Raw genomic sequence first — 20,680 nt, forward strand, 5'->3', positions numbered from 1 at the left:
TGTTTTTGTATTTTGGGTCTGTGTTGAGGATCAGCCTGAAGTATAAACTTTAAGGTCTTTTTAGGTCTTTTTTGAGCCTTTTCCTGGGCATGTGCAGTCACTTTGGAATTTCCTTTGTATATGCATTTGTTTTGAATGTCATAGTCATTAATGTCTCCTAAAAGGGGAAAAAGAAAACAATGAAGGGGCAGCCCTTTAAATCCCCTGGAAGTCACTTTAGCTGTGGGAGAGGGGCTTTGAACAGTTGGTGGGGTGGGGGTGCAACAACAGTGGCTGTTCACCTCTTTGTACCTGTTATCAGAAGCAGCAAGCAGTGATCAGAGTACGGATCCCTGATATTTGGAGGGCAGGGTCCGTTTTCCCACATGGGCTCTCACAAGCTAAGTGCAGGGAGCTCTAGGAGCATGTGCTGGTGGCTGGGGGGTGGGTTGGGGCATGGACAGCGGTTATTGTGGTAAGAGCTGAAATTTATGGAATTGAACCACAATTTACTGTCCATACGTCCTCTAGAAGTTGCAAGCATGGATATAAACTCCTTTGTTTACCTTTTTTTTCCCCTTTTTTCTTGAAAATGCTTGTCCACTGTTACATTGCTTTGTGTGTTGCTTGTTAAGTCTGATGACAATCTAATTCTCTAATTTGTTTGATCTTTTTATGTGAAGGCCCTGAAGTTTTTTTTCTTTATCTTTAAATTTAATCCTTATATTGTGCTATGTCTCAGACTTGATCTGGGTCAGTTTTCCCAGGTAGCTGGTGGATTATTTCAGTGTATTGATTTAGGTCTTTTTTTTATTTCTGGAAAGTTTTTCTTGGTAGTAGATTTAAATATTAGTTCATTTCTTCCCCAGAAACTTCAAGTATATGTGTGTTGGATCTTCTTTATTTTTTTCTATATAAGCACTCAATCTTAGATTCCTTTTTACTTCTTCTTTCTTAAAATTTCTTTCTCTTGTTTATTTCTTGCATTTCTTCTCCTTACTAAATATTTATTCAACTCTACTCTTCCTTGGGTACTTTGTAACTTAATTTTTGTTTGATATGATTTTGTCTTTTTCCTGAGTTTAATCATCCCTTGTTTCATCTTTCTGTTGAAGGTATTTTTTCACATCCTAACATGCTGATTAAGAAGATTTAATTCAGTTTAAAGTGCTGTGTTACAATTTTCTTCTGATTTGTTGTTGGTTTATGGGAAGAATTTTTCTCAGCTGAAATATGTAGATTTGCTTTTTAAAATATTTCTTACAGTAGCTTTTTATGGAATTGGTTTGAATCTTTTTATTTATTGGCATTTAATTGATGGGGTTCCTAATTCAAAAGCACTCTTCTGTCAATTTAATGATGTGATGTTTCTTCAATGGGTGATGCGACTACTGGTCATGGTGGAGTGGAGAAGAGGTTGTTTTTCTTCTTTTCATTTTGTAGGATCCTGAATTTTACCCCTCTATTTTCTTCTTTTCTTCACTACCCAGGAATGCTGAAAACTGCGTAATATCTAGTTTTATCTACATTCTTTGTTGATTTGATGGTTTGGATCAGGAGGATACCATTATCCTCCAGACCCAAAGTCTATATATAGACTTTCTGAAATTATTACTTCAGTGGTAGCAAGGAAGAATTATATTAATATTAATTATATAACTGGTCAACTCCTTTTTCATCTTAGTTATTTTACGTGGTCTTTTCCCTGTCTTTTATTGTCTAATTCATTCTATATGAGTACTTAGAAGACATGCATTCATGGTTATTTATTGGTTGTTTAAGAATTTCCATGCTAGCTAGTATTCAGTTGCGGTCTCAACTGTAATATAGTTGTAGGGAGATGGTATTTGAATCTGGCCCCACCACTTAACTGGTTTGTTACATTTAACAATGTACATCACCTCTCTGGACCCACCATGTAGAAATGAGGTTGAGAAGAACTTTTACCTACTAGAATTATGGTTGAATGAGATCAAGATCGTAAAGCTCTTAAAACATTTAAGTGAAAATCTGTTGTTTCAAACACTGGACACGCTCTAAAAGCCTGTGATTGAAGGTGAATGGTGAAACCTATTGGTAACATCCTTGTTTTCCAGGTTGCCGGAGGAGCCAATATGAGTCAGATTTCAGAAGCACTGAGCCGATACAGGAATAGGTCATGTTTTATGAAGGAAGCCCTCTACAGGCTCTTCGCAGAGACATTTGCAACGCAAGTAGCCATGCCTGCTATTTTAAAGGTAACTGCACCGCAGAAATGTAGTTTTTATTACTACTTATTATTTGGTTCAATTAAAGTAGTTCACCAGACACGATGAATACGGTTAACTTATATGCCTTATTCTATTGTGAGGCAAAGTGCCCTCACAGATAGAGGAGAATGGTGTTAGGCTTAAACTGCTAGAACATCTCTTGTTTTGAGCCTCTGAATCAATTAGAATCATTCAAATTTTTGAATTTGGTCTGAGCAGGGGATTCTAGAAGCATCGCACTATTTTGTCTAAAGCAGGACTTAATCTTTAAACATGAATTCACTTTGCCTAAACATTGTTTTATTTGTTTACTCTTTAAAATCTAAAATATGGTTTTCTGAAAGAAAACAACAGTATCCCCAATAAGAACAGAACAAAATAACAATAATTGAAGGTAACCGAGTCTACCATTTAAAGTTATTTTGTGAATAAAGTAAAATTACCAGTATCGATCGGGCCAACTTTGCTTTGGTTTACAGAAGAATGAATTTATTTGAAATGTAATTGGAAGTTTTAAGTGGTTTGGGAAGGAAAACTACAATTATTTAAAATTAAATGTAACATAAAAATGAAGAGTCTTAAAGACACCTTGTTTTTATCATTTGTAATTTTTTGTAGCCCCATAAAACTAGGGCTATTTCTGTACCATGGGAGATTAGATTTATTCATAACTTAAAAATGGTACTGTATAAAGGAAAAAACTGTGGATCTTTGTTTCCCATCTGTAAGGAGGAGGTTGAATTAGATGTTCTAAAAGTCCTTTTCATGTCTAAGACTGTGTGATTTTTGATTTTGAAAATCATGTTTATTTTACTTCATACATGTTTATATTGTTGATGATGGCAATCCAGTGAAATCCTAAGAGCAGTTTAGCAATATAGAAAAAAGACATTTTCCATAGGAGAAGTGTATTCCAGGTCTTAGTTCATGTAGGTGTCAAAGTAAGGGGCTCTGGTCTCTTTTAACAGTTCATAAAATCATGGTTCATGCATGTATCAGCAGACTGGTCTGTGAGGTGGGTAAGGATGATTATCCCTATTCGATAGACGAAGCAGACCACGTTGTCCTTGCGTGTTAGAGCAGGTATGGTCTAAGCTTAGTATAACACCTTCATTTTATATTCGTTTCTAGGTCTTACGCAGTCTCTCTTCTAGTTGCCTTTCTAATGTTAGGGGGTATTTTTGTTGTTTGTGGCTGCGTTGCATGGCTTGTGGGATCCCAGATCCCCGACCAGGGATTGAACCCAGTCACAGCAGTGAAAGCACCAAATCCTAACCACTGGGCCACCAGGGAACTCCCTAATATTAGGTTTTACCACTTTTCAGATTATTTCAAATTCAGATTTCTTCCCCTTCTCTTGGTGGACTCATCCCATCTTTTTGTCCACTTTATGTTTTTTCTTATCACATTTCCCTTCCGTAGTAATTCCTCTCCATCCCACCCCTACCTCCATCTCCTATCCAGATCCCATCTGAGACCCTGCCTAAATGCGTTCTCTGAATGACGCCTTTGACTTCCATACCAGAAATGATTGTTCCCTGCATAACCACCTTAGGCAGCACTTTATTTACACCTCTTTTTCGGTGCTTTTTTTCAGCCTCATGTTTTGACCTCCCTTACAGTGTTATTTGTTAACATACCTTATTTCTTTCATAAGGCTTTATGCTGAGGAGTAGGGTATAAGTGATTGATGTTGTGTCCCCTGGAGTGCTTATCATAATGTCTTGGGTGGATTGAGGCTCAGTAAATGACTGTGAAGTCACAGATGATGAAACAGAGGTCCAGAGAAAGGAAGTGAGTTACCTAAAGTCACACAGCTAGTTAATGACTACATTTGTATTGAAAGGTATTGCTGGTGTCCTAAAAAATAAATGCCAAGGAAGGGGAAAATCTATTACTTTTTGTCCCAATAAGCAAATATTTTTGACAACTAACACAAAAATAAGACTGTGTAAAGAATGCTAATGTTGTCACATGCCACTAAAAACAAGTTCATCTTCAGCTTGTGGCTATAGGAATGAGGAATCATCCATTGGATTTGCCAGTGCAGTTCACAGCCAGTGCTTGTGCCCTCAACTTAACACGCCAGGACCTGGCCAGGGGGATGCCTGTTCGTCTGTTGTCAGAGGTTACCTGTCTACTTTTCAAGGCTCTGAAAAATTTCCCCCATTACCAGCAGGTAATTTGGTTTGAATATTTGACTGCTTCTTACTTGAGGACAAATATATGAAAAATATTTTTTATTTAGTTCTGATTTTTCATCCTGAGAGAGAGAGAAAGAGGGAGGAAGGGAGGGAGAGAGAGAAATAGGTAAGGAATTCATGTTTGTTATAGAAAAAATAAGAAATATAAATAAGTAATAGGGTTTAAAATTTTTAAGTTGATCAGAAACCAGTTACCCAGAAACATCTACTACTAACACTTTAGCACATCCTGTAGGCTTAACATCATGTGTGAAATTAAACTGAATTGAATCATAGACCTAAATATAAAGGCTAAATTAAAGGTCTAAATAATATAAAAGCTAAAACCGTAAAACTTCTAGAAGAAAACGTGATGTCAAAGTAAGCAAAGTTTTCTTAGGATACAAAAAGCATACATCATAAAAGAAAAATAACAAATTGGAATTCATCAAAGTTAGAAGCTTCTGCTCAAACACACACAGACATTAAAAAATGAAAAGGTAATCCAGGGCTGGGGAAAATGTTCATTTTATGTATATGACAGAGGACTTTTATCCAGAATGTGAAGAATACATTGTTTGTAACACAAGACAAACAAACCAATTTTTTAAGAAGGCAAAAGATTTGAACAGATACTTCACCAAAGAAGATAGGCAGATGGTAAATGAGCACATGAAAAGATGCTCAGTATCTTTAGCCATCAGGGAAATGCAAATTAAAAGCACATTTGGATACCACTGCACACCTAGATACCACTACACACCCCCTAGATTGATTGAAATAAAAAAACTGACAATACCAAGTGTTGACAAGAGTGTAGAGAAACTGAAATTCTCATATATTGATGTTAAGAAGATAAAATGATAAAACCACCAGTTCGACAGTCTGGTAATTTCTTTGAAAGTTAGACATGAAAGTCCTCTTTCATGCTACATAGTCATTTTACTCCTAGAGAAATGAAATCATATAACCATATAACAACTTATACACAAATGCTCATAATATCTTTATTCATAATCCCCCCCAAACTGAAAACTTAATGTCCAGCAGCAGGTGAGTAGATAAACAAATTGTGATATATTCATATAAGGAAATACTACATGGTGATACAAAGGAATGAAGTACTGATACATATACAACATGGATGAATCTCAAAAACATTATATGCTGAGCAAAATAAGCCAGACGCAAAAGAGTAGATACCATATGATTTTACTTATGTGAAGTCTTAGTAAAGGCTAATCTGTAACGACAGTATAATTTTCTGGGGCTGGAATTTTCAGGGTTGGGATTGAGTGGAAGGGGGCACAGTGGAACTCTTTGGGGTGATGGAAATATTTTTTATGTTGCTTGTGGTGGTGGTGGGTGATATTGTTACACATCTTTTTAAATTTGTCAAATCTAATTGAAGTGTGTAGTTAAAATGGGAATCGATTTATTAAAGATACGACAAGGAAGATGGTCTTTCCTTGTTTAAAAAAAAATCTGGGGCTTCCCTGGTGGCGCAGTGGTTGAGAGTCCGCCTGCCGATGCAGAGGACATGGGTTCGTGCCACGGTCCGGGAAGATCCCACATGCCGTGGAGCGGCTGGGCCCGTGAGCCATGGCCGCTGAGCCTGCGCGTCCGTAGCCTGTGCTCCGCAACGGGAGAGGCCACAAGAGTGAGAGGCCCGCGTACCGCAAAAAAAAAAAAAAAAAAAAAATCTGTATTTCCACTTTCTCTTGAAAAGTTGGATGATCCTTCTCAATTCAGTCTTAATTCCTACGTGGCAGTCATCAGTTGGAGCTGAGTAACAACTGCCCCTGTAGAAGGGTATGAATTCTCCAGTTTGCCATAATTCCTACCACTGCCCTATTGTTTCGTACTCTGCTTTCTTCACTTGTTTATGTTACTGCCTAGTTCCTGCTGGCATTTCAGGTTTGCTATCCCTCTGCCTCAGACACTGCTGTCATGGCAGTGCATGTCACTGGCCTACTCATGGCCTTTCAAAGAGATGTTATATTTTTCTATTCCTAAAGCTTTCCTAGAAGGCCTTTTCTCTTTCTTTCCTATCTTTAAAGGCATAGTTCAGTCCCTACCAATCATAGGTAGACAGTAGAAGCTCTATCACAGAATTAGTTATGAGATCTGGTAAAGGCATTTATCATTCAGTAGTGGGCCAGACTTCCGGTAATTGATTTGGACTGACACACAAGCAGGCAACTCTCCACATAGATCCTTCTAGGGTTCAGGGAGAAGGGAGACTGCCTCTTTGCCAAAAAAGGGAAAGATTGTTCTTTAGGCAAAGGTGAATGTTACAGAGTTTAATAGTAAGATTAAATGAAGAACTTGGAGAGGACCAGGTACACAACGAGCTCTCAATAAGAAAAGCTTATTAGTAGCACCTTCCAAATGTTTAATTAGAACCTTTATTTAGAATGAGTATACATTTGCTCAGAATTACTTTTCTTTATTCCGTTAAGTTACAGAAGAATTGCCTTCTCTCCTTAACCAATTCCAGGATTCTTGTGGATGTTCCATTTGACAGGCAAGTATAAAATTGGATTATCTGATTTTGGGGTGTTGACCAGTGTTACTCTGAGCATTGTTGGCTTTTGGTTGTTAGCCTAGCAAGGGTCTGATTAAGGCTGAGATAAAGTGTTTGGGGAGAATGTTCTGTTGAGATTTTTCCACACAGGTGTTTGGAAGTACTATACTTGCAAGTGTTGTCTCCCAAAGTGTGATTCCAGTTTAGGGCAGTGGGTGGAAAGAACATGGGCGCCAGAGAGTAAAACATCGAATCAAGTCCTAGCCCTTTCATTATCTTTGTGCGTAAGTTTCCTCATTTGTAAAATAGTGACTCTTATGAGGATTAGATATGATGTTTGTAAGTTACTTATCACAGTGCCTAGCATAAGAGTGCAGACTGTTCTAAATATTAACCATTCTTTTTGTTATTATTTTATTGATAATGCTTTTTTCTAAAAAAATAAAAAACCACAAAACATCACTGTAGACTCCAGAGGGGTTCCTCTTGTGGCCATTGTAATCTCTCAGATTCATGAGTTCCAAAACATTAATAATAGTTGCCATTAATAATAGTTGCTGCCAACAGGAAAATTAGCCACGGTGTGCTATGAACAAAGCCCTGATTTATGCATGCAAGGTTGTAGGCTAAGCCATTCTCAAATCTAATTAAAGCGTGTACTTAACATGAGAGTTGACTTTTAAAAGTACAGTAGGGAAGGTGGTCTTCCTCATTAAAAAAATAAAAATCTGTATTTTCACTTTCTTTTGACAAGTTGGAAGCTCTTTTTCAACTAACCTTCATTCCTGTATAGCAGTCATCTGTTGGAGCTGAGTAAAAGCCGTGAATAAAGGGCCATGAATTCTGTCCAGCTAAGTGATTTGTTTGCTGTGGCATTTTAGCATTGTCTGCAATTCAGATTATAAAATGACTACCTCTTGGGAACTTATTTCCTTTTTCAGACCCATCATAGTTGAAACTGAGTGCTAAAAATAAGTCTTTTTTAGGTCTGTCAGTCTTTGAATCTTGTGCATTTTGCTCATGTTCTTTTTTTTTCGCCATGCCTCGTGGCTTGTGGGATCTTAGTTCCTGACAAGGGATCAAACCTGGGCTCTTGGCAGTGAAAATGCATAGTCCTAACCACTGGACTGCTGTGCAGTTCCCACTCACACTTTTTTGCATGCTCTCCTTTTCCTCTTCTGATTTTCTCTTCTTTTTGCCAAATGCTCTTTGCTTTCATAGCTGAGGCTTTAAAAGTCCAAGACTATTTTTGTTAAACAAGATTTGTTGGGGAGGCTAACTGATTTCTTCACTTCTCATGTACAGTTTCACAAACTTTATTGTGAGAAAAATACTGTTTTTTAGGTTCGATGCTGCCAAATTTGTTATGAGATGGCTCTGTAAGCATGAAAACCCCAAGATGCAAACAATGGCAGTGAGCATAACCTCTATTCTAGCCCTGCAGGTATGTGATCGCTGAATGCAAATTTTCTCTCTCCCTAGTCTTGGTGGAGCTTTGATGGAGGTCTAACATTTCACTTTCGGCTTTTTGTTTGTTTATAGCTCTCACCTGAGCAAACTGCACAACTTAAAGAAGAGCTCTTCATGGCAGTTAAGGTAGGTTAATTGTCACTTTTATAACTTTTTTTCAGTAAAAGTAATTTGTGAACATAGTTTAAAAAATTAAATCATTTTAAAAAGCTTATAAAATGAACAAATCTGTAAGACCTGCTACCCAGAAGAAACTATTCTGTACTCATATAGCTATTTTTCCTCCATATCTCTAAATAAAATGCTTATAATTGTGGTTTCAGTCTGTCATACAGAGTGAAGTAAGTCAGAAAGAGAAAAACAAATATCGTATATTAAAGCATACATGTGGAATCTAGAAAAATGGTACAGATGGACCTATTTCCAGGGCAGGAATAGAGACGCAGACATAGAGAACAGATATGTGGACATGAGGGGACGGGGAGGGTGGGAAAAATTGGGAGATTAGGATTGACATAAATACACTACCATGTGTAAAATAGATAGCTAGTGGGAACCTGCTGTATAGCACAGGGAGCTGTCAGCTTGGTGCTCTGTGATGACCTAGATAGGTGGGATGGCGGGGGGGGGGCGTGGGAGGGAGGTCCAAGAGGGAGGGGATATATGTATACATATAGCTGATTCACTTCCTTGTACAGCAGAAACTAACAAAATTGTAAAGCAACTATACTCCAATTTTAAAAAAAGAGAGAGAAAAAAATGATTTATCAGTTTTAGATGTTATCTTGTGATTCTGCTGGTATGGTAAATAAGATTTTGGCTCTCCTACATATATCTCTACAAATTACCTCCTTTCCCAACCCCCAATAAATTTATATTACAAGTTTTAATAAATCAGTATCTACATTATGATTATACTAACATTGATCATGGAAGAATGTACATCATTGTTTTATTTTGCACTTCTCTTATTCTGAGGTGAGGCTTGAGCCTATTTTTTTTTTTGGAAGAGTCATTTATAATGTCTGTGAATTGTCTGTTCATGGCCTTTAGTTTTTCTTTAGGGTTGCTGGCTTTTTCCTAATTTATAGGATTCCTTTATGTTTATAGGATGCATGTAATTTTTCCCCATTTGGCTGTTAGTCTGTTTTTACTTTATTTACGGCATGATTTGGTACGCAATAATTTAAAAAAATTTATATTGTTGAATTTATTCTTTTCTTTTTTTTTAAAGGAGAAATTTTTGTCATTGGGTTTTTAAAAAATATTTATTTATTTATGTATTTTGGCTACAAAGGGTCTTAGTTGCGGCACGCTGGATCTTTGTGTGGCATGTGGACTTCTTAGTTGTGACGTGCATGCAGGATCTAGTTCCCTGACCAGGGATCGAACCCAGGCCCCCTGCATTGGGAGCGTGGAGTCTTAGCCACTGGACCACCAGGAAAGTCCCCAGATGCTGGCTTTAGATTGGAGCAGAAAGGAAGGCAGAGTACACTGATGCAAGGGCAAGCAGGTTGTTAGATTTTGTTAGGAAGAATAGCTATGGTTCCCAGTGAAAACTTAGATGAATTGATCAAATGAGAGGAACAAGAAGATGACAGTTAAAGTTTGGGGAGTGAGAATTATGAAATAGTAGTCTTTGGAGTGAATTCATTGAGAAATATAGTAGGATTGCCAGTACAGTTGAATGCCCTTTTGAAATTTTGAGGCAGATATTAAGAGTGAGACTTGAGAACAGTCTTTTTCAATACTCAGATTTTGGAGGTGGAGCATGAAGTAGGGTTTAACTAAGGTAGGAGTTTTGCCAAGATGATGTGGTGGAAGAACACTGAAGTTACTGGGAATGCTAACAGTATTAGATAGAGGTAGAGAGAGATAGATATCGATATGGAGAGCAAGTGCTTAAAATAACATGGAGGGAAGTGTAGCCCTGTAGTTCTTGGAGAAACCATTTTAGGTAGTGGTACCAAAAGTTCAGGCTTTAACGTGGATGGATCTAGAGACTGTCATACAGAGTGAAGTAAGTCAGAAAGAGAAAAACAAATATCGTATATTAACGCATATATGTGGAACCTAGAAAAATGGCACAGATGAACCGGTTTGCAGGTCAGAAATTGAGACACAGATGTAGAGAACAAACGTATGGACACCAAGCGGGGAAAGCGGCGGGGGTGGGTGTGTGGGGGTGTGATGAATTGGGCGATTGGGATTGACATGTATACACTGATGTGTGTAAAATGGGTGACAATAAGAACCTGCTTTATAAAAAAATAAACAAAATTCAAAAATTAAAAAAAAAAAGTTCAGGCTTCAGATTAAAACAAACTAGGTTCAGCCACTAACTAGCCATAGCCCTTAGGTAATTTACTTATCTCCTCTGCGCCTCAGATTCTTTATCTGAAAGACTGGCATTGGACATGGGAGTAATATTTTGCAGTTATTTTGAGTATTATTAAGATAAAATATGTAAAGCAGCTAACCATGGGCCTGACCACAGCTGTCATTGCTTTCCCGGTCAGCCTCACTTTCTGCTCCCTCCCTTGCTGCACTCACCCTATTGGCTGTCTAGGTGATTGCTACCAGCGTGGTGTGCACTCATATTCTTCTTTTGGCTCTAACAGCTTTATTTTCGTGAATTCTCTTGATGTGTTCTCTCCTGATTGGGTAAAATATTTGAGATGGTCTCATTCCTCCTGAAAACAGACAGTCTGGTTTGTTTAGCGTTGTTATACTTTATGTGTCTTTTCATTAGCTGGTTAGGTGGAAATGGCTGTCTTTTTCCTTTCACATGACAGTCTAGTATGTTTGAAAGAAACCGTGAATACTGGCTTAACTTTTGTCTAGAAAAATTCTGATTTGAAATGGTATATTGGAATCTCTGTTAAATAAGTCAGTGGTTTCTTCAAGCTATTAGGACATATTATACTATAAACTAGTGTTATCCTGTAGCCATACTGACCTGCTCAGTGGTGTAGAACAGCAAACTTTTTTTTTGGCCTGGAATATCTGCCCCCCTCCCCTTTTATGTCCTCATTCCTTGCTTAGCTGCCTTGTCCTTTTTTCCTTTTGGTCTCTTTTACATACTACCTTTGTATGGAGTCTTCCCTCTCCCACCTTTTCTAAAGAAAATTCTTAGGCTTTTATGTGTTTACTTCAGAGCATTTACCAAAACTAAAAATTATTTTATTTAGTTGAGATAAACTGTTTTTTTTAATCTGTCACTCTTATCTGAATATGTGCCTGACTTCCAAAAGGTGTTGACTAAACATTGTCAATATGTGAATAATGGAATAGCTGATATGTACTTGATTATGAGGTTTATTAACAAGCACCAAGAACTAGATTAAGTGCTTGATAAACTTTAATATTTTTTCCTCACAAAACCCCTAAAAAATAAGTGTAAGTCATTTTATAGAGAGAAAGTGGGTCACAAGGCTATTAAGTGGTAGAACTTGGGTTTAGAACCGAGGTTTGATTCTAAAGCTTTTCTTAACCATTGCTTTCCTTATACTGGAATTGAGTCAGTCACTAGGGCATCTTACTCCCTGTCTCTTTGTTTTTTAGGAACTTCTAGCAATAGTAAAACAAAAGACTACTGAGAATTTAGATGATGTCACCTTCTTGTTTACTTTGAAAGCACTTTGGAATCTTACAGATGAATCTCCAGCTGCCTGCAAGCACGTTATTGAAAATCAAGGATTGGCGATCTTCATCCAAGTCTTGGAGGTGGGAAGACAGGATTGAGTTTATGTGTAAAGTCCTTTTTAAAAATATTTATTTATTTATTTTATTTATTTATTTTGGCTGCTCCTGGTCTTAGTTGTGGCATGCGGACTTCTTAGTTGCAGCATGCAGACTCTTAGTTACGGCATGAGGGCTTCTTAGTTGTGGCATGCAGACTCTTAGTTGCGGCATGCATGCGGGATCTAGTTCCCCGACCAGGGATTGAACCTGGGCCCCCTGCACTGGGAGTGTGGAGTCTCACCCACTGGACCACCAGGGAAGTCCCTGTAAAGTTCTTTTCTTCATGATAAAGTAACCTGTATATTCTTTTCACAGACTTTTTCAGAGTCAACAATACAAAGCAAAGTACTTGGTCTTTTGGTAAGGTGAATTGTTTTGAGTTAATTCTAATTACTTAAAAAAATAGAAAGCTCACGCTCATGTAGTACCTACTATGTGCTAGGCACTTTTGTAAGCAGTTTACGTGCATTAACTCGTTTAATCTTCACACTATCCCTGTAAAGTAAATACCATTATATATGAGTCATCTATTGCTGTAAACACACTACAGCTTAAAACAGCATCCATTTTATTCACTTCTGAATCTGTGGGTCTAGAGTTTGAACTCAGCTCAGCTGTACGGTTCTTCTGCTGGTCTCTGTGGAGTTATTCACGTTGCTGCAGTCATCTGGTGGCTCAGCTAGGCCTAGATGCTCTAGGATGGCCTGACTCTCAGCTCTGACCGTTGGTGCAGGTTGTTAGCTGGGCCTTGTGTCTCCATGAGCTTCTTCACTTGGCAGTTTCTGGGCAGCAATAGAAGGCAAGGGCACTGTACAAGTGCTTCTTAAACCTCTGCTTATATCAGATTTTCTAATGTCTCACAGGTCAAAGTAGGTTACGAGACCCGGAGTGTTTTCCAACAACCACTTTGCCACTTGTTTGACACCAACTGGGTGTCCTACAGTTCGATTCAGTTCACTTCTGCCACTAGCTATCCAGAGTTAGCATCAGGTCCCACAAGTTAAAAAGCTCAGTCCCACAAGTCTGCCTCCACTTTAGTTGCCAACTGTTAAGCACAGGCCACCCCTACTTCTGACTGACTGACTTTAAATTGGGGGTTTCCACGACCCCCTCCTCAGGTTGATAATTTGCTAGAATGGCTCACAGAACTGGGGAAGGCACTTTATTTGCTATTTTCAATTTATTACAGGATACAACTCAGAAACAGTCAAATAGAAGAGATATGTAGGGCAAGGAAGGAGGGATGTGTGCAGAGCTTCCATGCCCTCTCTGGATACACCACCTTCCCAGCACCTTGATGTGTTCACCAACCCAGAAATTCTCCAAACTCCATTATTTAGGGGTATATATGGGGGGGTGGGGGTCTCATCACACAGTCATGATTGATTATTAATTCAATCTTTAGCCTCTCTCCTCTCCTGCTGAGGTTGGGGGCATGGGGTTGAAAGTCCCAGGTTTCTAATCAAGGTTTGGTCTTTCTGGCATCCAGCCCCCATCCAGAAGCTATCTAGGTGCCTGCCAAGAGTCACCTCATTAGAACAAAGATGCTCCAATCACTCCAGAAATTCCAAGGGATTTGAGAGCTCTGAGTCAGGAACTAGGGACAAAGACCAGGTATTTCTTATGCCTAGGGATAAGGCCAGATTAAAGGAGGTGGCCACCCCTTGATGGGAAGAGCAGCAGTCACATTGTTAAAGGGCATATACACAGGGATAGGGAAATTGCGTTATGTTCTGCACTCTCCCATACATCGTTGTCTGCGTTTTATAGATATTCAGTCTGAGGCACAGAAGTGCCATTTACCCTATGTTACCTAGATAGTAAGAGGCAGAATCAGAACTCAAACTCAGGCAGTCTGGCTCCAGACCCTCTGATATTAGCCACTTTACTTCCTCTTTAACAATTGAATTAATTTTTTAGAAATATCTTGGTTTATACTTCTATACTACCTCCCAATCAGGATATTTGTTATTGAGAGATTTCTTTGTTTCCTAAAGATAAAGGTGAAGATTTACAAAAAGTAACGAAGACATACTACTGTATGCCCCTGCAGTTTGCTGTGCTGGTGCTTCGGAAGACACAGATACATGAAACATAGCAAGCTGGTAGTACTAAGAATGTTGGGAGGTGGTGTCAGACGTGTATGCAAATACCTCTCTAATTCATGATTGACTGTGGTAAGTGCTGGAAAAGAGGCACAGAGTCCAGTGGGAGCCTTTGATTCTAGATCAAGAACTCACTGAAAGCAGGGACTGTGTGTTTCCCTTTGTATCCCTAACACATACAGGACTTGGGACAGAGCAGATGTGAAAGGCTTCATAGAGAGGAATACATGATTAGTATTGGAAACCTGGAAGGTACAGAAAAGTAGAAGAAAGGAACAAAGGTCATTTTGGGCTAAAAAAGGATGAGAAAATGTAATCATTTGAGGGACACTGTAATATAGAGTATCTGGAATTTTGGGAGAAGGTGGGAAGAAGAAAAACAGTGGGAAATCAGTCCAGAAGGGTGGATTGAAGCCTCATACATCTATACAATGCTAAGTATCCTTCTTTTTATCCTTTTGAGAGCCTCTCAGAATACTGAGGGTTAGGGAGGTTGTTCCTTTTCCTTCCTTTTTCTGTATGAGGAAGACCCACATTCTCCTGTAGCTCCCATTCAGTATTTTATTCCATAGACTCTTGGGAAGAAAAGGCTAATATAAAAGCTTCTGCCAAGATTAAAGAGGAACTTGGGACTCAACTGAGGTGTCCCTCTCAGTTTTGCTAAGGATCCTATCTATCATCTTGTCTCTTCTTGTTTGGGGCTGCCATCTGATAGACTCAGTGCTGGTCATGCTGTTGACTAATTGTGTAGCTGGCCCAGGGAAGAAGGGCAGGGGGTCTAAAAACAGTGCAATTTCTGCTGAAATCATGCTGTTAACAAGAGGGTTATAGCTAGTCTTGAGAAAAGGGGGCAGGGTGGGTCTCAAAACAGTACAATTTTCTGCAGAGTGCCTTATGCCTTTCTCAACATACTAAGTCTATACTTTTCTGAAAGCTGCTTTAGAAGGAGCAGTAACTGCTGTGGTTGCTTTGACTGTGTGTTTATCCTCTAAACCTTTGTTTTTTTCATCTGTGTAGTGGACAGACCCTAAGTGACCAACCCCCAGTGATTATAGTTTTTTTGGTGTTCATGTCTTTGTGTAATCTCCATCTCCCTAGAGTCTGGGCAGGACCTGTGACTTGCTTCTAACTAACAGAATATGGCAAAGATAATAGGATGTCATTCCTGTGATTATATTACAATATGTATAAAATCCTTCTTCCTAGCAGACACTCTAGAGAAGTGAGTGCTTGGAGAAGGGAAAAGCCCACATAGCAAAAAAAAAAAACCTATGGGCAGCTTCTGGGAGCTGAGGGTGACCTCCAGCAAGAAACCCTCCTTCCTGCAGCCACAGGGGAATGAATTCTGCCAACGGTCTGAGTGAACTTGCAAGTATTCTCCCCACCCACACCTCACCCATTGGAGCCTCCAGATGGGAATGCAGGCTAGCCAGCCCTTTGATTGCAGGCTTGTGAGACCCAGCTAAGCGAGGCCCACAGAAGCTGGAAGAGGAAAAATGTATGTTGTTTTAAGCCACCAAGTTTGTGTTAATTTGTTACACACATAGAAAACTAATACAGTACATAAAATAAGAAAATACTTCCTGCCTTTCATTGTTACTGTTAAAGCTAATGTAACATATAGTGGGCCCCCAGGAATGTTAAGTTTTTTAGTCAGACCTGGATTTGTATTCTTTCCAACCAGTTACTAGCAGTGTGAACCTGACAAGTCAGTCTTGCTGAGTGTTGAATTTCTTTGTAGGACTATTAAAGATTAAGTGCGATAAGGCAGATAAAAAGACATTTCAGTCTCTCTAGCTCAGTGCCTGGCACTTAGTAAGTGCTTACTCAATGATTGGTTATTACTGATCATCCTCATCGTCAAGGGAGTGGGATTGTAGGTGTTAGGCTAAGTCAGAGGGAGGAGGATGGGACTAAGTGTTCTTGTATGTATATGAGCTGAGCAGTAGGAGAGGGAGAGGAACCAGTTCCTGATTCTCCCCTCCTTTCCTGTCCTTGATATTCTCTGCTCCATCTGACCCATAGAACAACATAGCTGAAGTCAGAGAACTCTCTTCCAAGTTGATGACTGACGATGTGGTAAAGCATGTCAGCAGCTTGCTGCATAGTAAGGAACTGGAAGTCAGCTATTTAGCTGCAGGCATCATAGCCCACCTGACATCTGACAAACAGCCCTGGATATCCCATGACCTCCAGAGGAGAGCACTTCTCCAGGATCTGGTATGAGAACCATTGCTCTTTACAAAATCCAGAGTCATCTCTTTTTGCAGAAAACTTATTTTTCTAGATCATAAGAATTTTTGAAATATGTGTTCATTGTAGAAAATGGGAAAGATAGAGAAAAATATAAAGAAAACATTATAAATCACCCACACCTTAACCACCCAAAGCTAATCTCTATTAACATTTTGTTGCATTCCTTCTGGTAACTTTCCTTCTATAAAAGTTATACATGCAAACCGTTTATATGGCTTATTCTAATTCTCTTTCCCACTCTCAGCTCTTTTTAAAGCTATTTCTTTTGGTGTTTACCTCCATATCGCTAACATATGTTGTTATTTCTTGACTTTGTAGTTTAAGACATTATCAATTTATTTTCCCACTTTGGAAAATGAAGATTCTTTTTCTCTGTTTCCCAATGCACACCCTTTCTTATACTCCAAGTATACATCTCCTTTCAGTACATTCAAGCACATCCTGTCTACTTCAGCTTCTCGGAGACTACTTTCTCAAGCCTTCTGTTTTTTTTTTTCCATCTGATTTGCTTTTTTGTATATCTGTTAGACCACTGTCATCCCAGGATATTCATTTACTATCATTCTGGAGATTCTCTTTGCTCTCTTGTGTTGGATTCCCTGTATCCAGGACTGCGTACCTTCCTATTTTTTGGTGTACTCCCTCATTCTCTTGCGTCATATCCTCCAGTAGCTTCCTAAGAGATGTATGAAAAAGAAAATTTGAAACCTTTTATGTTTGAAAAGGCCTTTATTTTACATTCACATTTAGTTGATCAACTGGCTAGGTATAAAAGTTAAGTTTTGAAATATTTTCACAATTTCTAAGTCATTGCTCCACTGTCTTTTATTTCTCTGTATCACTGTTGAGAAGTCCTGTGCCATTTTTCTTTGGAAGCTTTAAGACCTTTGTCTTCAGTGTTTGGAAATCACAGTGATGTGCCTTGATGTGGGTTCATTTTCATCTGTTCCGTTTGCTACTTACTGCTCTGGAAGCTCATTTCCTTCAATTCTGGGAAATTTCTTTCTCTCCCTCTCGCCCCTCCATCCCTCCTTTTTCTTTCCTCTTTTTTCTCCCTGCTTCCCTCCCTTCCTTTTTTTTTTTGGCTGCATTGGGTCTTTGTTGCTGCACATGGGCTTTCTCAAATTGCAGCGAGCCAGGGCTACTCTTTGTTGTGGTGCACGGATTTCTCATTTCAGGGGCTTCTCTTGTTGTGGAGCACAGGCTCTAGGCATGTGGGCTTCAGTAGTTGCAGCACACGGGCTCAGTAGTTGTGGTGCACGGGCTTAGTTGCTCTGTGGCATGTGGGATCTTCCTGGACCAGGGCTTAAACCCGTGTCCCCTGCATTGGCAGGCGGTTTCTTAACCACTGCACTACCAGGGAAGTCCCGTCCCTCCCTTCCTTAATTTCTATTCTTCTGATTGAAGATTATAAGGTCGGCTTCCAACAGGCTAAACACCCACTAGAAGAAGAGAGTTGGGGGGTAAAGGAGGCTCAGCATTTAGTATTTTCACCTTAGCCCCCTGTTTTTAGCATGGTACTCCCAACCTCAGCTGTTCATGGGATTGCCCAGTCCAGAAATTTTTGTAAGGGGTGGTAGAGGAGATCTTGAAGTCTTGATTCTTTGGTACTTTCAACCAATCGTCCTTTTTCAACCCCACCTCTAATCTCACTTCCTGAAGTAATACTTTTGCCAAATATTTAAGTCTCTTGGGTGTTCTGTTCAAAATGGTTTGTTTTTTTAACCTTCCCCAGTGCTAGATCTATTAAATTAGTTACCATTTTTCTTCTGCTTTCTTCTATGTGTATTTGTCTTCTTTTAAACCATTTGTATCATTCTGTTCATGGGATTTAGGGGAGGAGTGGGTGCATGCTCAATCTTCCATCATTAAACAGGAGCCCCTTTTTATTGCATTGTTTTCCACATGACTTTGTTTATATTCTACATATATAATGCTTATCTAATTGATAGTTGGCAGGTTAGGTATCCTAAATTTGAGTAATCAATCCCATGTTTTGAAAACTTATGTTGTTTCATATATATGTAATTATAAGTGACATGAAACAATACTAGAATCTTGATATGTCTCTTTGTACAGTATACAACCATCCAGAATTGGCCAAGTTCAAGTTGTAAGATGACAGCATTGGTGACCTACAGGTAATTTCATGATGGTATAGTGCTTTTCTTAAAGCTTGTCCTCAGTCTACTCACTATGTAGAAGCCATGGTACAGTGATAAAATATTAGAATAAAATAGCATGTGTTCAAATCCTGTTTCTTTGTGATATTGGGAAAATCACTTTTAGAAAATCTCTGAGACTCAGTTTTCGTCATCTGTAAAATGAGGCTGGCAGTGTGCAAGATTGAGGGTGGAATCAGATATTGAATGTAAAATGTCTCACACAGAGTATAATTTCTTAAATGCTAGTTCTGATTATATGCTCAGCAGTACATCTGTCTTGGTGAGGAATTGACCCTGGGGGGAAAATGTTGAAAATTATTATTATATCCCTGATGTTAGCTTGAGTTCTGAAGAAACATCTTCTTTGTACTTGTTTAGATCCTTCAAGGCATTTTTCCCACTCCTTGGCAACGTCTCTCGACCAGAGGTTCAGCTCTGGGCACTATGGGCCATGTATCATGTCTGCAGTAAAAACCGTATGTAATTAAAAAGAATAGTTTTCCAGCTATTTTTCTGTATAAGGATTAAGTTCAAGATGGAATTTTGAAAAATTGTTCACCTATGTCCTGATTTTAACACTTTTAAAAAAGCAACTGAAAAGCATTTGTATTAGTATAAAAAATGCTACAGAATTATAATTGGGGGTGGTTGTCAAGTGATATAGAAAGTCAAAGTTTGCTCCCACTCCTATTCCCCATAGGCAAGCACTGTCCATAAGTTGATAACTATAACTATACTTCCAGATACTTTTCTGTATACATGCTATAGTTAGTATATACTCTATGTGAACAGGATAATGTTTTTAGACAAAATGGGCTCATTCTGTGCATACTATCCTATAGCTTGCTGTTTTTCGCTCAGTAGTTTATCACGAATACTATTCTTCCTATAGTAATACATAGATTTGCCTCTTTGTAATGGTTTGAGGGAGGCTGGGGGGCCAGATGTCAGGAGTTGGTCCCAGGCAGATTAAATGTTTTTCCATGTTTTACTGTTTTAAATTCCCCTTGGGAATTCTTGGCTTTATTCTTTTTTAAAAAATATTTATTTATTTATTTGGTTGCACCAGGTCTTAGTTGTGGCTTGTGGGCTCCTTAGTTGCAGCACATGGGATCCTTAGTTGTGGCAGGTGGGCTCTTTAGTTGTGGCTCCAGGGCTCCTTAGTTGTGCCTTGCCAGCTCCTTAGTTGTGGCATGCATGTGGGATCTAGTTCCCTGACCAGGGATTGAACCCAGGCCCCCTGCATTGGGAGCGTGGAGTCTTATCCACTGCACCACCAGGGAAGTCCCTTGGCTTTTATTCTTTGTTAAGCATTATTATTAAAATTTTTGCTTTTATTATAAAAGAAATATAGGTTATAATTTTATACTAAAATACCTAAGATAAAACTTTTAGAATTAATTAAAGTTTTAACTATCAAAAGCATAAGCTATCTCAAAATGGCTTTAACAAGTATTGAGGCCTATATGCAAAAAAAACTATAGGAAATAATTTAAAAGCCTGAAATAATTGTGAGACATACTATACTCAATTCTTTTCAATTCATGGATATAATACAATTCAAGTGAATGAGTAAGAGTTGAGGAATCTGAAAATTATTTTAAAGTTAAAGTGGCAGGATAAACAGGAAAGAACTGACTGAGAAAAATGGTTTTTAGGAGCTTGCCCTAATACTCTCTTTATTTATTTATTTATGTTTGGCTGTGCCTGTGGTGTGCAGAATCTTAATTCCCAGACCAGGGATCAAACCCTGGCACCCCTTGCAGTGGAAGCGTGGGGTCCTAACCACTGGACCACCAGAGAAGTCTCTAACACTTCTCTTTAAATGGTACTGGCATATGAATAGATGGAGGCAGATCAGTCAGTTTGAATGGCACTGAAATAGACTCTAGTATATTCAGTTACAACAGTAGTAACTGTAACAACAACTAGAATTTAGTTGAGTGTTTATATTTCCTATGTGCCAAGCAGTGTTGTAAGCTATTTATTTGTAACTTATTTA

At 38.7% G+C, this 20,680-nt stretch overlaps 1 protein-coding gene across 1 annotated transcript in view; it reads left to right on the plus strand.

Moving 5' to 3' along the window:
* The window catches only part of ZYG11A (zyg-11 family member A, cell cycle regulator), a 58,278-nt gene that overhangs the window by 34,844 nt on the left and 2,754 nt on the right, over positions 1 to 20,680 (plus strand). Inside the window, exons 4-13 of the mRNA XM_032652457.1 lie at positions 2,076 to 2,216; positions 4,231 to 4,407; positions 6,874 to 6,938; positions 8,283 to 8,382; positions 8,481 to 8,534; positions 11,973 to 12,134; positions 12,468 to 12,512; positions 16,283 to 16,477; positions 18,593 to 18,654; positions 19,057 to 19,154. Of these exons, the coding sequence (XP_032508348.1) occupies positions 2,076 to 2,216; positions 4,231 to 4,407; positions 6,874 to 6,938; positions 8,283 to 8,382; positions 8,481 to 8,534; positions 11,973 to 12,134; positions 12,468 to 12,512; positions 16,283 to 16,477; positions 18,593 to 18,654; positions 19,057 to 19,154 (1,099 nt within the window). The remainder of the gene's footprint in view (positions 1 to 2,075; positions 2,217 to 4,230; positions 4,408 to 6,873; positions 6,939 to 8,282; positions 8,383 to 8,480; positions 8,535 to 11,972; positions 12,135 to 12,467; positions 12,513 to 16,282; positions 16,478 to 18,592; positions 18,655 to 19,056; positions 19,155 to 20,680) is intronic.

Source organism: Phocoena sinus, chromosome 1 (genome assembly GCF_008692025.1).
Source record: "Phocoena sinus isolate mPhoSin1 chromosome 1, mPhoSin1.pri, whole genome shotgun sequence".
Classification (NCBI taxonomy): domain Eukaryota; kingdom Metazoa; phylum Chordata; class Mammalia; order Artiodactyla; family Phocoenidae; genus Phocoena; species Phocoena sinus.